Genomic DNA, 21,794 nt, shown 5'->3' with positions numbered 1-21,794 from the left:
GGCATGCCTTACTGTTAGCTAATGACTGTCTACAACTTTTATTCAAGTATATATATATATATATATATATATATATATATATATTAGTAGTGCAGAAATGCTTTTAGAAATCTTAATGTATGAATGAGAAAATATGCTCTTAAAACTATCTATTCTGTCATACAGTATGTAGTGTTGAAAATGCAATTCATTCTAGTGAACCAGTTTGTTCACTAGACAACATTTTATTCAAACTATTTAATTCAAATGTTTAGCATTTAAAAGACTTTAAGACGTTTTTCTTACAAAGCCTGCATTTATTTGATTAAAAATGCAGTAAAACCTTTAAAGTTGTAAAATATTATATCAATTTTTAAATAACTGCTTTCTATTCTAATATATTTAAAAAGTAATTTACTCCTGTGTTGACAAAGCTGAATTTTCAGCAGCCATTATTCCAGTCTTTAGTGTCTCATGATCCTTCAGAAATCTTTCCAATATGCTGATTTGCTGCACATTAAGTTTTTATTCTTATTAATATCAGAGCACAGTTTTACTAGTAGGCTTTTTTTTATTTTTTTTTTTTTTTATTCTTTGATGAATAAAAAGTTCAAAGAAGGCATTTTATTTGAAATAGAAACCTGTTGCAACATGACAGACTATTTTACTGTCCACTGTTTTTGACTTTTTGTGAAGCTTAAGCTGTTAAATTCATATGTTAAGCTCATCTCTGTTTTAGCTCTCGGTTTTGAATTATGTGTTTACTACCATAGTAAAAAATAAATATAACTAAAATAGATTTGAGCTTCCTCAACAGTGACAAGCATGACTTGAGATCAATGACAGAGTCTTGTGCAACTAACTTGACTTGCCATCTTGAAAAAAAGAGGTAAGAAAAAAAGGGGCGGAAATGAAATGACTTATTTAAGACTCCCCATGCTAGTGTCATTCCAGTAGAATGACAGGGCCTCAAAAGGTACAGACAGCCGACAGAGGAAGAAGCACTAAGTGCCTGATCAGCACTACGGGGGGCTTTTCAAAGGCCTTTATGAAGCCCATCTGTCATTGGCTCTGTGCAGGGTGAGAGCTGGTCAGGAATGAGGACTTTTCTAGACAAGGCCTTCAAAGTGTCCATAACCCCAGGAAGACAAAGGCGATGCTCAGGGCAAAAACTGTCACTTCCTCTCTATGGACGAAATAACACAGTCAGACGCACAGATGAGGGGAAAAAAAATGTTGTCAACATTCTCTGTAGTCTTCCTGTCTGGAGCAGAGAGGAGAGGAACAGAGAGATGGATTGTCACATTAGTTACGCTGGTAAAAAGCACATAGAGCACAGTGTCATACATGGGTTATCCCAGCTCTAGGTCATGATGGGCTAACTTTCATACATACATCATTTAACATAGACTGGTTATATTCTTGGAAAATTCTCAGTCACCGCAAAATTTTGTTAGCGTTGACTGATTTGTCAAGCACAGTAATACACAATATTCTGGTAATTTTACTGTATGTGTTATTTAGCAAATTATCAAGTAAAAAAAAAAGAAAAAAAAAAAGGCTTTGGGTTTTATGATTCATGCTTGACATTTTTCTCTATATAATTAGTTTGGAGAACAAAACAGCTCTTCAAGTGGGCCTACCTAATATATCTCATAAATCCAAAACTGCCATTCTAAAAACCCACGCTAAAGCTAGATATTAATTGTTATCCTGGTAACAATCAACATCAGATCGAAAGAATACAACGAGGTGGCTCTGAGACCAAAAACATAAGTAATCTGGATGTGACATACAGCCAAGTATGGTGTCCCATACTCAGAATTTGTGCTCTGCATTTAACCCATCCAAAGTGCACGCACACAGCAGTGAACACACACGACTTCCCCAAAAAGGGGAATCTAACATATTGAGGGACGTATTGGAACAGTAAAGACAAAAGTGTTCTGTTTGCTGTGGAGTCAAGAAATCTGTAAATATGATTAAAATATGAATATGAGACAAAACTATAGAATGTCACATTTCATAATCGGGATGATTCAACACAAAGATGTTTTACCAGCTAAGAAGATCAGCACTTTTTGAGTTTTCATCTCCCTATCTTATCTGAGCATAAGTATTGGAAGAGTTGCCTCACAAGTCTTTCTAAGTGTTCAGCTGTGCCCTGTTGCATTCATTCTTCAGATATTAAAAGCAGGGAATTTGTCTTATCAGTTATATCCATTGCTTCTGCATTCTAAGTCTTTGCATTCAATGATGACACACACAAACCAGGATGAAGATGAGGAAGCCAACTCTGAAGCTATTTGGATGCTAAAAGAAAAGAGGAAGTCAATTAGAACTATAGGAAAATCAAAGGGCATGGCGAAATCAAGAGTTTGGAAACTACCGGCGACATCAGCAACCAACGACGACATGATTGGCTTTGAAAAACAACATTAGTTTATGGCAGACAAATCTGTGAAAATGAACCCTAAAATACATGTTTGTAGAATCAGCAGCAACCAGAAAGCTGGGGTGATGCTCTGTCAATCTACAGTCCACAGGCAAATTTGACACAGAATTACAGAAGCTACACAGCAAGATGCAAACTTCTGATCAGCACCAAAAATAGAAAGGCAAGATTCTTCACACATGATTGGGCAGTAAAAGTGTGGAGAAGAAAGTGAACTGCAAATTATCCTAGGCATACAACCTCATCTGTCTCTAGAACAGGACCTCTTAATTTTAATAATTACTTGATGATATTCAAAATCACATTGGCTACAGATATTCAAGAAAATGCCACCAAATTCATTAGAAAGCACTTCATATTGGATCAGGGCAATGACCAAAAACACTCTGCCAGTTCAGTCAAGGATTTTATCAGGGCAAAGAAATGTAAAGTCTTAGATTTCCCAAATCGATCTCCAAATTTAAATCTTATTGAACTTAAATTTCAACAACTGAAGAGAAGACTATAGACCGAAACTTACCAAAACAAGCAACAGTTGGGACTGGCTGTATTAAAGGCTGGAGAAAAGCATTTCAAAGCATAAGACCAAGAGCCTGGTGATGTCTATGGGTTGCAGACTTATATATAATGTATATAAATATTATGAGGTGCCATATGGAAAATAATTATATTAAAATCTGAATATGTAGTTATAACCCTGCATATATAAATGTAAACTGTGAATATATAGTTGTGAATCTGAATACATATTTATAAATACGAATATATAAACGTTAATCAGAATATATGCTTATAAGTCTGGATATATAGAATTAAGTCTGAATATATGCTTATAACTCTGAATATATAGAACTACATTTGTATATATGGAAGTAAATCTGAATATGTAAATGTAATTCTGAATATATGCTTATAAGTCTGATTATATAGAATTAAATCTGAATATATAGTTATAAATCTGAATATATAAATATAAATCTTAATATATGCTTATAAGTCTGAATATATAGAAGTAAATCTGAGTTTACATTGCTCCAGTTTTTCAATGTCACGTGGTCCTTTAGAAATCATTCTAATATGTTGAAACTTTTCTAACTATAATCAATGCTAAAAGCAGTTCTGTGTCTTAATATATATTTTTTGTTTTTGTGAAAACTACACATACATTTATCTTTTCAGGATTATTTGAGAATACATTTTAAACTAACAGCATTTATTTAAAATATAAACTCTGAATAAAATATAATAATAATAATAATAATAATAATAATAATAATAATAATAATAATAATAATAATAATAATAATAATAAAACTCTCCCTTACAGCTTTAAAGGCCCCACTCTTGCCCACACACCTCTTTGACTAAGTATGACTGGGTTGAGTCTAGCTATTGCTTTTAAACCACAATTTCACTTACGCTGATCTAACCCCAAGTTGTCTCCAACCAAGTTTTGCTGCTGAGCTACACAAAGCCACCTCTGATTAAGGTAATTATTGTGATATGTAGTTGTGAAAGCATGTCATTCCACCGCGAGATTAAAACTCTTACTCTTCATAAGCCATTCATTTATAAATTGGCTGATTTGAAAAGACTCGCAAACTGTGCCACACTGTGTCATCTAAATCATCCACATGAATAATGACTGCTGAGTTCTGTGGAGACTCAGTGGAGAGGCCATCATTCTGTATTAGTGCTGCAGAGAGGCCTTTTCATAGCTCCAGCTAAATATTATCAGCGAGCTGTGCTTTCAGAGGGGCCTCTGTGTTTGATTTGCATTACCATTACCACAGTGTCTTGCTTTGCTTCCTCCAATTGGCCAGCTCTCTTACTTTCTCAGTTTTTTTCTACTTCAGCAAGATGGTAATGGCATGTGGGCATAGGGGTTAATATAGATGGCTGCTCTGAGAACTCATCTAAGCAATAGATCAGGAGCGCAAGGCACCTTTGCTCTGCACCAGGCCAAAGGTAGAGCTCTGCCCATCCAACCCTATGCCACCCTCTTGGGAGAAGACGACTGCAGGATTTATCTGTCCAAAGGTTTTGTATCTCACTCTTTCTCTTTCTTATCATTCAGAAAGACAATGGGCCAGAAGACAGTGTAGGAGTCGGTTCACTCAGCAGCCATCAATGTCCCCTGCAGCTATGTTCTGTGTTCTCACTTCTCTACCAAAATCTAAATTATTTTGTGAGCATTATGTTTCAAGAATATGTTTTTTAGCAACAACAATGTTGTCACACATTTTGCTTCCTTAGCTCATATCAGATACGATTTGCAATTTACAATTACAGATTTATGACAGCTTAAACAAACACATATATCATTGTTTAACAAAACAAGAGTTAATGATAAGTCTTCAGTATAGTTCTTCAGAGGTTAATAAGTTATAGTTACAAAATAACTCCCATGTGGAGAAAATAAACAAGATTGTTTACGTCAAGAACACATGTCTATTGGCTTTTTAACTGTAAAAAAGAACTTAGCAATCAGTTAGCATACAGCTTAGCTTACAGATGCCATACTGAGTGTCACAACTTCTCCCTTTTCCGTTTCATTCCTCCTGTCTGTGGTACGATCAGCTGAAATCTGCAGTGGTTTCTGTAAAGGCAGTTACGTTGCATATTACGTGCACTCTTCTGCTTTGAAATGTATTTTATTTTACTTCCATTCTAGCTCGGAAGACTTTAACTCCAGTCTAGTGGCCCTATCATACACACGGTGCAATGAGGCATAAGGCGCGGGACATGTGTTTTTGCTAGTTTCAGCATTATCAGTTCAGTGCCTGTATATAAGATTAGTATTGACTAAGTTTAGAGGCTGTCGCATGTGGACCAACTTAATATGTTGTGTATTTTCAGCAGTTTCAATATGAAAAATAACTTTCACATTGATTTAATGGATTAATAGCATTTTGAGGGGGAAAAAGTATCATAGATTCGTTGCAATTTTGAAAAACTAAAATAAAATAAAATAATAGTAATTGTTATATATGTCTCTGGTGTCCCCAGAATGTGTCTGTGAAGTTTCAGCTCTAAATACTCCACATATCATTTATTATATCACTTTGACAATGCCTTTTTAAAGTTTTTCAGGCCTGTGTCTTTAAATGCAAATGAGCTGCTGCTCCCCGCCCCCTTTTCCAGAATAGACCTGTGCCATTACAACTGGGACCTGCTAAAAACATTTGTTTTGGTTCTGATTATCATGTTTATTGTGCTGAAATCATGCGAGTTTAAACTTCTAATAGTCTGTTTCTGAGAGCACACATCCAAAGCACATGGACAGAAAATGAATACTAAACTAAGTTCTCTTTCACACAGAAGTTTACATTAAAAACAGACAAGCTACAAAAAAGTCGGTTATGTCTGTGAAGGTAAACAAATGGTAAATTGCATGTTTATTTTAGATCTGTGTTCAGCAGCAATATACAGTAAATAAATCAGAGATGTATAAAGTACTAGAGACCCATACTTGAGTAAAAGTACAAGTGCTCTATCAAAAAAGTGACTTGAGTAGAAGTTGAAGTGCTCTTTAAGCACCACACTTAAGTAGAAGTACTAAAGTATTCAAAATTTTTTGTACTTAAGTATTGCAAGTAGTCTATTTTAAAATTTACTACTCAAGTACTGAAAGTAAAAGTAGAAGTATTGTGATATGTAGCTATTAAAGAAAGTAGTCAAAAGTTTGAACATATTGTTTTTACTATTTCAAATGATTAACCTAAAGGACAATCACAATTCCTTTGACTGTAACTTCTTGTAAACAAAAAACGGTTACTAGGGTTAGTTAGCCCAATTTGCAAAATTATGTCATTAATAACTTACCCTCATGTTGTTTCAAACCCGTAAGACATCAGAGGGTCATTTAGAATTTTTTGAAGCATCGAAAATACATTTTGGTCCAAAAATAGCAAAAACTATGACTTTATTCAGCATTGTCTTCTCTTACATCATGTCTGTTTTAAGACAAAGCAGTTTGTGATATCCGGTTCGCGTACGAATCATTCGATGTAACCGGATCTTTTTTTGAAACAGTTCACCAAATCGAACTGAATCGTTTTAAACGGTTCGCGTCTCCAATACGCATTAATCCACAGATGAACTTGTTTAATGTGTCTGACACTCCCCCTGAGTTAAAACAAACCAATAACCCGGAGTAAATCATTGACTCAAACAGTACTCTGACTGAACTGCTGTGAAGAGAGAACTGAAGATGAACACCGAGCCGTGCCAGATAATGATTCGTTCACGAGTCAAGAACCGTTTCTGTCAGACGCGTCCGATTCGTGAACCGAGGAGCTGATGATACTGCGCATGTGTGATTTAGCGTGAAGCAACCCGACACACAGAGCGTCTGAAACGAACTGATTCTTTAGGTGATTGATTCTGAACTGATTCTGTGTTAATGTTATGAGCCCATGTGCAGTCAACGCCAATGACGCCATTGCGTCGAGCGCAAAAGAATCGGTGAACGGTTTTCTTCAACTGGTTTATTGAATCGAACTGCCAGAAAGAACTAACGTTACTGGTCATCCGAGAACCGATGCAACCGGTTCTTGACTCGTGAACGAGTCATTATCTGGCTCGGCTCGGTGTTCATTTCTCTCTTCACAGCAGTTCAGTCAACACGCGTAGTCTTCTTAATCGCTTGATTCGCTCAGTGATGTGCCAGCTTCATCTAACCTGCCATCTACAGTTCTGGCAGTGGTTTGTAATGGAATGATTCGTAACATTTTTATAATTGTAACGAGTAACGATGGAGCACATGAAAAAAATATCGGAGTAAAAGTATTAAACTCAGCGAAAATATGTACTGAAGTAAAAGTGGAAGTAGGAGAAAAAAATAATACTCTAGTAAAGTACAGATACTGCCTTTTAGTACTTAAGTACAGTAGCGAAGTAGTTCTACTTCGTTACTATACATCTCTGAAATAAATCAATAAATCCACTGCTCTGTTGTCTCCTCTGAGGCTTGGACTCTAAATAGTGTTCTGTTCTCGTCTGTGCAGCCAAAGGCACAACAGTTAGTGTGTTTTGCTCAAACTTTCGCCATGGCATTAGAGTTGGTACACCAAAGGTGTACTTGCAAAATCAAAATGATGGCACCATGGGTGGAAACTTACAGATTAAGGGGCGGTAATATTATAATGAGATCCCTTTGCCACATCACCAAAGGAGCAAAATCAGACATGCTCCTTTTCTCAGATGCTTTCAGAAAAAGGCTTTCCACTAGGTACAGAACCTGGTGCCGGGTACTTTTTTTTTTAGTACCACCTTGGTAGATGTTCCAAGTGAACCATACCATTACCAAAACGTGATGTGTAAACTCTGCCGATCATAGATTGGCCGGAGAGAATCATCACTACCTGCATCAATGAACTTGCAACACAAACACAACAGAACCGCTAGATTTAAATCAGCACAGCCAGTGAAGGATCGAAGGCAACTGTTTTGAACGAGCGCACCTTTTTTTTACAACCAAAAAGTGTCTGTTTCGTTGTCTTTTGAAGAAGTAAAAATGTTCCTCTTCTTGATAGCAGGATCATATCCAGCGAGAGCTTGATGGGGCGATGTGGAATGAAAATATTTTTCAGGAGTGGCGGCAGTAGAGGTGGCGCAACTATAACAACATGTAAATAATCCCACCCACTCTATAGCGATACTTAACTGCAGTGGAAACACAAACCGAGCCGTGCCATGCCGTTGTGAGCTGTGCCGAGCCGAGTCATACAACGCATTGGAAAAGCGGCAAAAGAGAACTCTGGGAGTCTCTGAGACCATAAAAGAGAGGGACACATTGCTGTGCTGTAAGAGAGCACCATAGCACTGGAAGTAACATGCTGAGTCATTCAGAAAAGGCCATTAAACCGCCTGGATGACTTCTGAAGTTTCACTAAGCACCCTCTATGCCAATCTGTAATGCATTACCTGGGACCTTGGCAGCCTCTGCCGGCTTTTATACACAGGAGATAATAGTAACTGTTTAATTATGAATTACTGCAGGTTCACAAGATATGGATTACGGTGTAAAAAATGGCATTGGTGAAATTGATTAATGGCCGCTATTGCCCATGTTCCTCTACTTGATTGAGCGTGAATTCCATTGACTTGAATCCTGTTACTGCTTTTAAATGTATGAACAGCTCATTTCCTCTCAAGCTCCACATTGAGGAATGAAGGGTAATTTGTATAACTGTAACTGGACAAACTTTAGATTAGTGCTTATGAAGCTGAGAAGAATGCAACTTTTTATTTTTATATTTTAATTTAGCCATACAATTAAATAATTTACTCATTTTATACCAACATTCAGAAGCTAGACAGACGGACAGACGGACAGACAGATAGATAGATAGATAGATAGATAGATAGATAGATAGATAGATAGATAGATAGATAGATAGATAGATAGATAGATAGATAGATAGATAGATAGATAGATAGATATTGTTTTGTTTTTAGTTAGATGCCAAGACAACATTTATCATTTTCATTTATTTTTTAAATGTTTTTTTTTTTCATCTACTTTTTTATTTTATTTTATTATATTTTATTTTATTTAAACATCCCAACAAATGACATTATGTTTAATGATCCAAAGTTAATACAGTAGAAGAACTGTAAAATACATCTAATCAATCCCAATTAATCAAACACTGTACTGTATAAACCCCCAAGGGCACATAAAGAACCAAAATTTAAATAAGGCCAAATATTAACAGTGATGAACAGACATTACAGAAAATGTTATAAATCCATTTAGCATTTTTTAAAATGAATTTGCAGTGAATAAATTGATAGTCCTGGTTAATACGTGAACCGCTAACTGAAAAACTGGACTTAACACCTGCTGCTATTTACAAAATCAGCCAAAAGGCATTAGTACATCTTAACTCTGCATCGGCGGAGGAGCTGTGACTTATTGGATTTAAGGGCGAAGACAGAATGTATCCAAAGAGCTTTTTTTCTGAAAGTGCTGCTCCAGAATCTCTGATTTTAACAGGCCTGATGCCAAGTCTACAGCTTTGTGTCTTCACAACACTAAATAACTGACACAGCAAGTGTTTCCTAAATGCCAGATTTGTGCCTGCTTGGAGTTTTGCTCATGTAACGCATGTCAAACGGTGTCTCAACTCCTCCCGTTCGGCAAAGACGACTTGCTAATAGCGTGTCGCAAAATATGCAAGGTGGATTCACGTGATTCGTGTTTGATGTGACATTTGCCGTCAGGGTTAATTATCACATTGCTGTGGCGAATTAGCCTCGCTCCATGCCCATGTAAGCACAGTGGAGAGAGAGGGAGCATCAGGGGTCACAGCATCGGCAGACACACATAACAGACGCACAGTAAGATGAGGAAACTTAATCCTTTTTCTTCCATGCCCATCTAGAGATTTCCCCACTGTAATGAGTTTGGAATAAGAATGAAACACAAACGACTCTGACCTTCAATCTTCGGCATAACAACATTACTTTCAGGTCAGCTTTGTTGTCAAAACAGGTCTTTTCTGAAGTAAGGCTGCATACTTATCTATTCATACGGTTCCAGGAATGTCTTCATTTCCTTCATTGCCCTAGCAGTTTTACCCTACGAATACATTTTCCAAAGAGCAGCCTGCAAAATTATAAGCAGATCCACGAAGAATGGGAATAAAACCTCTCTCAGCAGAGTAATACACAGAGCTGATGTCTCATTATACGAACGGCATCTTCATCCACGCGGTGCGAGAATAGGATTTACACCTAAACAAAGGCAGCACAGAATCAATCTGACAAGCTCTGGGACTTCGGATGACCCAAAGTCAGACAGTCTGACTGAAGTGGTGCTCCGGAACCTCAAGCAGTCACCCAAATCCAGACTAGTTCCTGTCAAGCATATCCCAGGCACACTTTAAATGGGGCTGTGCTCTGCAGCCTCCACAATGACAATCGATTCATGCTGCTCTCTGTCGCTTACACAAACAAGTGTGAAGATTTAGCCACTTTCACATTAGCATTAACATTCGCCTGACGCGGGGTGACTGTGAGCTTCTTAAAGAATTCATTTAATTTGTTCAACTGTAATGAAAAGGACAAAGTTGCCAGATTTCCCTTTGTTACATCAGTGCTGGAGAAACATTGACGCTGGCACAATGCTTTCATATCCTTAGAGAGATTCTTAAGGAAATGTGGCATTAAAACAGAGAGGCTTTCGCAAGAAGGAAGAGGGTTTAGCAGGAGCATTAACAGCTCTACCGGCGTGCACACATTTCAAATGCTTGAACTGTGCATACAGATGTGAGCGAACAGGAAAGAACAAATGTTTCCACATCAGCACGTGATATGGATTCCAATGCCCTCTGCGAAAGAGCCAAATAAATGGTTTCAAAACCGTTATGACAGGATCAGAATGAAATCGTGTTTTTCCTCAGGCAATCGATGTAGAGGTGACCTATATGGAGAGGTAGTATCCATTAAGTCGCACACTTTAAATGGATTAAATTGGACCGTCCAATGTGTGCTGGTGCCTGTGTGTGTATATGTGTGTGTCCGGTCAAACCACTTCCATTAGGAGACAAAGAAATGTGTAAAATGTCCAAATAAATGACGGGTAAAATAAAGTAACCGTTATACAAAAACTGCATCTCATTTACATTGTCAATGGCCTTAAGGCAAATCAATCTCATCCTCTGGCACGCTCGGGTGTACGCTTTCGAACCTCTAACGGCTCTGAATGAGGAGAAGGGTCAGTGAATCCTGTCCTCCCTTAGGGCCACAGACCATATGTTCCAAATTCATTAAAATAACACTCTTAACACTTGCAAGTATGTAATAACAATCAATATTTTCAGCTCACAAATTAATTTTTACCGTTGCTTAATTTCTCTAACTTTATCTTGACCTTCATGTTTCATTTCCTGTGGGTAGAAGAAATAGAAATGTAAAATTAATAATAGAAAATGCATACTGGAAGATGTCAATTTGCTAATTATACGACAAGAGCCCTTTCGCTCATTCTGAACGATGGAAATATGGTCAAGGCAATGAATTTTACTGCAATGAATGTGAGAAACTGTTAATGACCTACTTGGAGAGTTGTGTCCAATAATAATCAGCAGATCAGATCTGAGAATCAGGTCTGTAAGGAAGGATAAGCCATGAGTGAGACAGGTGAAGGAAGTTCAGATGAATCCAAGGACATCTTTTGCTGTAATAAATACCATAGTGTTGCAATATTTCCCTCTAAAATTAAAATCAAGGCCCACAAACTGAAAACAGTGACCTGTATTCCTAAAAACAAAACAGCATCTGTTGAAGCACGCAGTTATTCTGTGGCCATGATATGTGGACTACTCCAATCTCACACGCAAACCGGCCCCATTAGTATTGGTGTGAACTATATTCTCCAGAGGCTAATTGCATATCTGTACTGAACGGAAAAATGAACTGCCACAGTAGAAAAAGTGAAGTGAACTTGTCTCTCTGACATCCCATGAAACATCTGAAACATCTGGCAGATTAGGCTCTAAAATAAGCTTTTTTGAGAGAGCAAGAGTGAGAATAAGAGGGAGAAATGTGATTCTAAAAGTATAAAAGCATTGTGTTTCTCACAAATAACCACAACATTATTCTCTATACATTTTACTATTAATAACATAATGTTAATATGAAACATACAGATGCAAGCTCACCAAGGCATTTGTCTAAATTGTAATATAGCATATTTCTATTTTATATATTTTAAAATGTAATTTACTCCTGTCACGACAAAGCTAACTTTTCCAGCATCATTATTCCAGTCTTTAGAGTCACATGATCCTTAAGAAATCGTTCTATTATGCTGATTTGGTTCTCATAAAATATTTTTTTTTATTATTATCAATGTTGAAAATAAGTACACTCTTAAAAATTGTCCCGTTAAAAAACAGTAAGTAACTGGCAGCACAGTTGCCAGCAAGTTACTGTTAAATTAACAGTGTCTTGCTGTTGTTGAAATTTACAGTTTGTTACTGTTTTTGGAAATACAGCATAAAACTGTTATTTTATACATTAACAATAAATTACTGTCAAAAGCATTAACAGTTAGTTGATGTTTTTTTTTAACTGTAAACTACAAATATGTTATTATATTGAGAAATGGACTGCTAAGAAAAAAAGGTGGAATTATTTTTCTAGATATTTCTTTGATTTTAGGAATTAACCCTTTGAAGTCTTGCTATTAAACCATGTTTTAATAAAACATACAGATATAGCCTTTGAAACATAAAATTCAACACAAAGTGTAACTTCAGATTTGTTTTATTAAAACTTGAAAACTTGAAAAAAAAAAAGCCACTTTAAATCACAAAATATTCTCAAAATTAGTGGCTGATGCAAGTGGAATGACTAAAACTTAAGCCTCAGAATAAACTTTCGTTTAACTGAATAAACAAAAAATGTACATAACATTTGAAAAAACTAAATGAGTGACTCAGCGAACTGCTGAGAGAATAATAATTACTAAATTATTAGTGAATAGAGTTACTGAATGAAGAAAGAATTCAATGATGAATGAAGTCAAAATGTAGGTATTCAAGAATGAACACCTGAAAAAATTGTGCGACTAAACACACTAAAAACATGTTTTTGTCATGTGCGAAGAGTATGTGTACGGTGTGTGTGTGGTATGTCAGTGGATGAGTAAGTTCACTTATATGAAGTCCCACTCAAAGTCCATTAGTTTCTTAAGTAGACTGGCAACCCGAGTGTTGACAGATTTTTTTCTGTGGCCGACCTTCCCTGTCCGCTTTGATAGGACTTGTCCACCCTTGGTGCCTTTTTCAGGATTTATTCCAATGAAGCGCCTGAAAAACAAATGCATACATTCAGAATTAGTGTGGGTAAATTTTTCATAACAAGAATGTGAATAGAAATTATCATATGAATCTAAGCATCTAACCTCTGAATGAATTCCAACGTGGATGCAGCCTCAGCTTGGTACTCCACATTGAAATTGTAGAAAGTTGAAAACACAGCAGCAAGTCCAGACAAAAAACTTGGCTGGATGCCCTCACAGATTATTTGCCCCTCAAAACTAATCATCCATTTATGAATGCAGCTTCCTGGTTTTTCACCTAAAACATTTAAAAGAAAAAGCAATGTCAGACAGTCATATAACACAAATTGTCTACCGCCAGATTGCAAACAAATGCAAGGGAAACTGAAATGATTTTACCTAGTCACAAAGCCCTGTTCTTTTAACATAACATATACATTTCAAAATGCTGATTGTGGACTGGTCTGGACAGACACTGAAGTCAACATGTGCATTATACTGTGTATTGTGAAATAGTTGCTGCATTTTTTATGATTTATTTAACTCATTATTTTTGCTCTATACAGTTGAAGGATTAAAAAAAATAAAATTTAGTAATTAATCAGTCCCCCTCACTTTCAAAGAGTTTTAATTTTCAAAACACAAATGAAACTATTTTTAATATTCTTTCATCATTTCTGTTCATCCATTAAAAGTCCAGTCAAATCCAGCGTAAATGGAAACTCAAAACGTGCTAGCCTGACAGACCAGAACAAACCTCACATCAAGCAAGCATGTTTGAGCTTATTTGCTCTGTGTATGCTCAATGATGAATGTTTATACATGAATAAACTAATAAAATTCATCAATTTAAAAAAAACTTTATGAAACTTTTTGAAGCATCATTTTTTTTTTTCAATCTTTCAATTGATTAACAAAAATGCTGAAAGAATTGTATAAATATATTCATTTGTTTTCCAAAAATGAATAAAAGTCTTAAGGGCTTGGAATGACATAAGTGTGGGTAAAAGATGGCAGAATATTTATTTTGTGTGACCTGTCCCTTTCAGTGTTGTACAGACGCATTTACCATGTTTTTTGAAATACAGGAAAAACATCCTTAATTGCTTATGTAATAAAATAGACTATACATTCATATAGTTCTATACATACCAAAGAGTATCAGTCGAGGAGTTGAAGGTAGTTCAAGTGTCCTTTCTACATCAGCTGCAGTGGAAGATGCCTAAGAAACAGTAACAATGATCAGGACACAGAGACAGAATACACTAACAATAATGACTTGTATGCATTTTTTAATTTTTAAGTTAGGAAAGAGCATGTCTATTTCAGTTGGTGGGACTATAATACCATGGTGGAAAATAAACAACAACAACAAAAATCTTACATTTGCAAAAAGTATCAGCCCTTCCTGAGTCTCAGAGAAGTGAGCCATGAGAAGTTGGATGATGCAGAAGGAAAGCTCGAGGTCTGGCCGCAGAGAAATGACAGTCCTGACATCTGCATTGGTGGGTTTGCTGCTGAAGAACTCCACAATGGCTCTTCCACACTCTTCCATGGCAAGCTCAAGTGCACGCATAACTTTGATATCAGTCAGAAGTTCAAAATGAGCATAAAGCCCTTTCTGAGTGAAAAGGTATGGCCACTGCTTTCTTATATCAGCGATGGTGGGTGATGGTAATATGTTTATTTGCTGCCGCTGGAGGCAAAAGGTTGTTTCCATAAGTTGCCTAACTTCTGCTTTTTCAACCCCATTTATTCCATCTCGACGGTATATCTCCTCCAGCCGCTGACGCTTCTGCTCTACACTTTCATCTGTCTCCTCTGGTGGGAGATCAGGCTGGAATCTGGTGCAGCCATATGTATCAGTAGGCCCTCTCTTCAGTCCATCACCAGATGAACGGTGTTGGCGAAAGCTGGTGGTGCGGTTCAGATTTTCAATTCGGTTTTTAATTTGAATTAACAGTGAGGTATAACCATTTCCTAGTACCTGACCATTGTCACGGAGATCAGCAAAACTTTGAGGATACTGGCGGATGATATTTCGGCATACTGTGACACATTGTCCACGTGTTGGGTTTAGCTCATATTTCCTCATCTCATCTGCCAAAACTCTGACCATTTGTCGCCGTGCTGCTGGTGAAGGTCTCTTGCCATCAGCCACTGCTGAACGAATGTCCATAGGCATTGCAGTCCACGGAATCTGAAATGTCTCTGGCCATGCCTTTTTGATTTGGGAGGATGGACCGCAGTCTTCTGAGCTGCTAGATTCTTGATTTGAGAGTCCACTTGATGCACTGGAGCAAGGAAGGACTGAAGGCGAGCTGACTGATGGTGTAGGGGAAGTAAGAATTTGTAGGTCCAAAGTGACCATCTCTGTCTCTAAAATAGGTATAGCAGAGGCAACTAACATATGAGATTAACCAAGTTTAAAATTATAATAAAAGAAGAAGAAGAAAAAAAAAAAATATCGCCTCAAAGGCCTGTAAATAAATCAAGTGAATAAATCAAATTTTGCAGGTCACATGCTAAATTTAGAACAATGTACATTTACAACTATTTACAACTATCAGTATCCATTAGTACAAAGACAACTGGGAAATATGCAGGAAGTCCTGGAAATAATCAAATATACTTGAAAAACAAGTAAGAAATAGGTTTCCTGTACTTAGAAGCTTTAAATTAGAAGTTTACTTTCAGAACAAATATTTACAGATAATGTACTTACCCTGTTGTCATCGAAAATTTTCATGCCTTTGTTTAAGTTGTAAAGAAATTGTTTTTTTTTTTTTTTTATGAAAAATATTTAAAGAATTATCTCCATATAGTGGACTTCAATGGTGCTCACGAGTTTGAATGTCCAAAATGCAGTTTCAATAGAGCTTCAAAGGACTCTAAACGATTCCAGTCGAGGAATAAGGGTCTTATATAGTGAAATTATCTGTCATTTTCTAAAATAAAATCTGCAAAGATGTAGAACTATTTTGAAGTGGTAGGAGAAAATGAGATGAACTTCAACATGAATGAATGAGATGTTCTTCAACATACCCCAACTGTATTGACCGGGATTACACAAAAGACGCATGTGCATGGCAGAGCTGGACAAGATGAGCATTTGAGGTTAAAAAGTATTTTTATTTTTTTTAAATTACCCATCGTTTTGCTAGATAAGACCCTTATTCCTTGGCTGGGATCGTTTAGAGCCCTTTGAAGCTGCATTGAAACTGCATTTTAGACGTTCAAATTTGCGAGCACCATTGAAGTCCACTATATGGAGATATTTCCTGAAATGTGTTACTCTAAAAACATAATTTCTTTGCAACTGAAGAAAGAAAGGCACGAACATCTTGGAAGACAACGGAATAAGTACATTATCTTTAAATATTTTTTCTGAAAGTGAACTACTCCATTAAAAAAGGCCAGTCAGAGCTACTGCTTAAGAATTAACTCTATATTGCAAAACTGTAATATTTAAATCCTTATTACCTTTTATAAATGCTTCCAGAAGCTTCCGTAATTGAATGGCCGGCAGTAGGTCAGCAATATCTTCTTGATTCACATATTTCAGGTCTTGTGTAGATTCCAGACCAGAGTTTAATAGCTTGTCTATCAATGCCTGTAGAGTGTCTTTGGAAATTGTTGGCAACGTTCTGAGGATGATACCTCTCAGATCTTCATTCACAATGCTCATTGCACTACAAAGAGGGAAAAGAATGGTGAAGAACAATAAGTGCCATGCCATGAATTGCATACTGAGGTAGAGGGTAATAATCCAGTAGGTCCTCCTGGTTCACACAGTAGTAACAGCCCTTGATTGGTGTGATGCAGTGAACACCTACATCATGTAGACACAAAGCCTTATACCTTTCAGCGACGAAGTAGACTGCAGAGTTTTTATGATTGAGTATCATAATAATCTTACCAACTTCAAGCCCATCCTCATTGTTACTGATAACAACAAACATGTTTTTTTTGTATTTGGTTCCTTTTACAGTTACTTCATGACCAATCAAAGTATTTTCAGGGCCAAAATCATAATTTGCTACTGATTCCCTGATGCTATCACTGTAGTCACATGGAAAAAACTCAGTTGCCTTTTCTATTACAATTGATGGTGGGAAGAGATTGCCAGCACCAAGATATGCTTGTAAAAGCTGGTGTCTTTCTGCAAGGCTTGAGCATGCATTTTTAAAGTCACGCAGCTTTCTTGTGCACTGTTTAAAATATGTGTGCTTGCTTTCGAACCTCATAGTCCACAAACGAATAAGTGGACCAAACTGAATGATGAGCTCTGGATAATGGCTCATGTAATGATGCTTAGGTTTAAGCCGATGATGGGGAAAGGCTTGTTTTCTGGAATGCAAATATTCTTCAATAAGGACCCTTAAATAGCCTATCTGGTCAGCAGAAATTGCTGGTACACAAATCAATGCCACAATTTCTCTTAGTTGTAACACCAGTTGCCATATCTCATTGTCAGCAGGAGATGTAATCTTCTCTCCAATCAACAGTGGTAACAGTCTTAGTAAGCACCAGTTCTGCATAGCATGGCCACTCAGTCTATCACTTCCTGGCCTCACCTCACAAGGTTTGTCATTTGCATCATTACCTAAATATCGGAACTGATCAATCATCCGATTTAATTCAGTGTAAGTGAACTGTTTGTCAACTGTGACAAGATGGTGGATACACAATGCAAGATCAGAGGCAACAACACCTTCAAACAAATCATGCCCAAGACACGGAGGCAACCCAGGTTGACATACATGAAACATAGAAAGGCTGTTGAATAAGGAGTCAAATTTAATACCTCCACTATGAACAGAATGCTCCTCAAGGTTCTGAACATGCTCTTGGTATGACTCTGGTGTCCGAGTGTTAGCTTTGGACAAAGGATCTGTGTGAAACACATCTTTGTCAATTTCACAATATCGACAGAAGTACCTACTGCCACTGAAATTTTCAAGAAAACCTCCGATGTTGTGTGAACCCAGGTTGTCTCCACAAATGGCTCGCAAGATCCCTTTGCATACTTGTCCATCAGGTAGCATTATGCCATTAGTCTCAAGGTCTTGAAGGTCTTTCATCAAGCATCCCATGACCAATTCCTGACCAAAATACTTGAAATCTTGTTCTCTACAAAGAAAAACCAGTTGCATCTGGTCAATACTTGACCGGTTGTGTGACAGTAGGTCTGCAAGTGTGAGATACATAGCTAGTATTTTGTGTTTTTTCTTTCCTGACCCCAGGGGATTAACAACTTCAAATGAATCTTGATAAAGTATCAAGCCTAAAGATGATCTTTCTGTCTGGGCCAAGTTTTTTGTGGTGTTTTCACCATCCCACACATCTTCAAAAATATCCTTCAACTGGATACAGCTGTGAACTTCTCTGTACTGCTTCCACACAGTCTCACAATGAAAAAGGGCTTCAATCGTGTGTTTTACAGGGACATACTGTAAAAAACACTCTTTGCCAGCTTCGTTATGTCCTAGACAAATGGGCATAGGTTCAACATAATTAAAACTGTTCTTGAACACTGTTTTCCTGCGCTGGTCTGTTTTTTTAGTGTGTGGCTATTACATGCTCTTAAGAGATCATCTGCTTTCAGACTGTCCATGACATCATTAATGGAAGCCTCTGGAACCCCAAGTGCAACCAATTTCTCATTTAGTTTGAAAAGTAGATGTGACTGGTTGACATCATAAACTGACTGCATGTCTTCAATGATAGTCTGAACGACTGAAGATGGAAGCAATAACTTAGCCTGTAATTTCAGATAAAAGAGAGCAAGATTCTTCAAAAATAATGTCTCATCAATATTTTCTGGACTAACCTCCAAATTCTCACTATTTCCAACTACACCAGTATGTTCTCCCGATGTCATATCACTGTCAATATCTTGAAAGCTTCCAGCTTCAGTCACAAGTGATGTGGCAACAATGGATTCATTTAGGTTTACCTCTGTTGAATTTTTATGTTTCCTTGATATGTGAGAGGTAAAGGTGGATATCACTGAAAATGATTGATCACACTGCTTAAAGGGGCATGTCACTCTTCGTCCCTCTTTAATGTGAACTTTAAGATGGGAATAAAACTGAGTTAGTGTATCACATTTGACACTACACAAGTCAACATGGCATGCAAGGTCTACTGCTGGGTACAAATGTGATCTAGGCACCACCACACACTCATTGTGTTGTCTGTAAAGATGTGATTTTAAAGCTGCTAATTTAGCAAATTTCCTGTTACAGTCCTGGATGCAACAATGAAGAAACAAAGGGGTATTGCTGTGAATCCTCATGTGCTTCACATAGACCACTGGAGTACTGCATTGCTGCCCACATAACTGACACTCAAACATGCTGACAAGTCAAAATGGACAGTCTTTAGGCACGAAAAAACGTAACTCAAAAAATCTCAATAACAAAAGAAAATCTCCACAAAAATAAAACTGCCATTGTCCTAATGTACTGGGTAAAGTAACATCGCAATACAAACCAACAACGCAAAAAAAAAAAAAAAAAAAAAAAAACATGAATTATTCTAACTGATTATTATATCGTGTAACTTATTCTATCAAGCCAACTTAGATCGAAGCAATCCAAAATACAGCCAACATTAAAGAAACAAAACGCCAACACTATTAAAGAAAAACTTCCCTCGGAATACAGTTATGTACAAGTTATACACTTTTAGGCATTATATGAAAAGATAGCAAGCTAATATTAGGAAACGAGGTGACGATAATTTCAGCGTGTTACAGATACATAAATATTACTTCGTTGCTATTGTGTTAAAGGCTTACTTTGCAGAAGAGTTTATATCATGTTTGATTAAACTCACCTTGTAATCGGGGAATATCTGAATCAATCCAGCTCCAATCTATGATGCCGTTGGCACGTTGACGGTTTTAGCACTGAAATTGACATATTAAACAGTTACAGCTTCAGCATCCACTATTATCACAGTTATTTGCACAGTTATTTGCAATTGCAAACGTGTATTTTGTGTGAAAGGAGCAAGGCAAAGGTGCACTCACCGGTTAAATCACAATATAAAGACGGATGAAAATCCACATGTGCTTGCTGCAGCTTTCTGTTCCCAAAATACTGTTAAGTACTGTTTTCTTTCCTTCGTGCAATAAATACGGTAAAATAACGTTAAATTTTATCTACGTCATTTCACAGAACGTAAATAAACAAGTAAGCACTGCTTTTTAAGATAACAGGTTTATACTGTTAAAATTTTGACGTAAATTAACAGCAATTTTTAAGAGTGTATGCTTTGTGATATTTTAATGGAAACCATGACATATTTTTCTTGGAATCATCAATGAATAGAAAACTATTTATCTGAAATCTTTTGTAATATTATATAAAAAAAATAAAAAAAATACTGTCACTTTTGACTAACTGAATGCATCCTTTTTGAATAAAAGTATAAATACAGTATATGTTATAATGAACTCTTGGCTGCTGTATGTGTTTCTGTAAAGCTTGTAGACAAGCTTGACTAAACATTGCCAGGTCTCTGAGTGCCATGTAGGTGAAATTGTTTGAATCTTGTTTGTTAATTATGTTATTATATTCAGACCAAGGGATATTTCAAGGTCATCCGTTGACTTCCTGCCTTCCACATAAGCCATAATCTTGTATTTGTCCATTTGCAGCATAAAAATACACAGCCGCGATAGTGAAGATTACTGCCGCTATATACCATGGAATATCAGGGTGATCTCTGCCATTTCCTATGGTTTAATAGTGTTACTGAGAGTAGGAGTTAGACAGAAAGAGACAAAGAGAGTGTGTGTGTGTGTTCTCCAGCTTGTGTGGCCAGCTGTTGACTTTTTAAAATGGATCATTTAAAATCTGATAGCCATTTGGTGTGAGCGCTGAGACTAAGTGCCAGAGGCGCTTGCAGACGGTTGGGACAGTTCAGTCCCATGAGGGAGGGACCACTTTCAAGGGCCAAAGGGGAAGGAAGAAGAGGCCACTGTACCTACATGGCTGACAGATTGCTGCTGTATCCAAAGTCCTCACACAGACCAGGCATACGACATCTTGTTCACATCTGATATAAAACACTGACCTCTGACAGCTGCTTAGTAAGTTTTTGCATGTGAATAAACCTAACCACTGAATAGAGGAAGTTACTTTTAATTACAACTAGGTTGTATTTTCACAAGCTATAATTTTAAAGTGGTTTAACTACACTGAAACTACACAGACACACACACACACACACACACACACACACACACACACATACACACACGCACACAAACACACACACATGTATACATATATATATATATATATATATATATATATATATATATATATATATATATATAATTTTAGTATAGTTATCTTGTAACACTTTAGGGACAAATTCTCACTATTAACTATAGTTATCAGGATAGTTATTAACATACTGGCTGTTTATTAGTACCTATAAATTACATAATCTGCATGGCTATATTCTATACCTAATCCTACACAATTAAACAACTACCTTACAAATTAGTAATAAGCAGAAAATTAGTTTATTATATTTATTAGTTTA

General features: G+C 36.7%; 1 protein-coding gene and 1 long non-coding RNA gene across 2 annotated transcripts; both read right to left on the bottom strand.

Annotated features, from left to right (window-relative positions):
- Positions 1-13,071: 13,071 nt before the first annotated feature.
- Positions 13,072-15,604, bottom strand: LOC113069345 (uncharacterized). Its single transcript, XM_026242359.1, has 4 exons — positions 14,614-15,604; positions 14,382-14,451; positions 13,353-13,527; positions 13,072-13,257 (listed from the first exon to the last, which is right to left on the bottom strand). Exons 1-4 carry the CDS (start codon positions 15,598-15,600, stop codon positions 13,104-13,106), a joined length of 1,386 nt encoding a protein of 461 aa, XP_026098144.1. The 5' UTR covers positions 15,601-15,604; the 3' UTR covers positions 13,072-13,103.
- Positions 15,605-16,740: 1,136 nt separating this feature from the next.
- On the bottom strand, positions 16,741-20,494 carry LOC113069347 (uncharacterized). Its single transcript, XR_003279709.1, has 3 exons — positions 20,269-20,494; positions 20,073-20,145; positions 16,741-16,921 (listed from the first exon to the last, which is right to left on the bottom strand). It is a non-coding gene; the product is annotated as an uncharacterized LOC113069347 (long non-coding RNA).
- Positions 20,495-21,794: the final 1,300 nt, after the last annotated feature.

Source organism: Carassius auratus, unplaced genomic scaffold (genome assembly GCF_003368295.1).
Source record: "Carassius auratus strain Wakin unplaced genomic scaffold, ASM336829v1 scaf_tig00001566, whole genome shotgun sequence".
NCBI classification, from domain to species: domain Eukaryota; kingdom Metazoa; phylum Chordata; class Actinopteri; order Cypriniformes; family Cyprinidae; genus Carassius; species Carassius auratus.
This window is presented reverse-complemented; position numbering and strand designations above follow the sequence as displayed.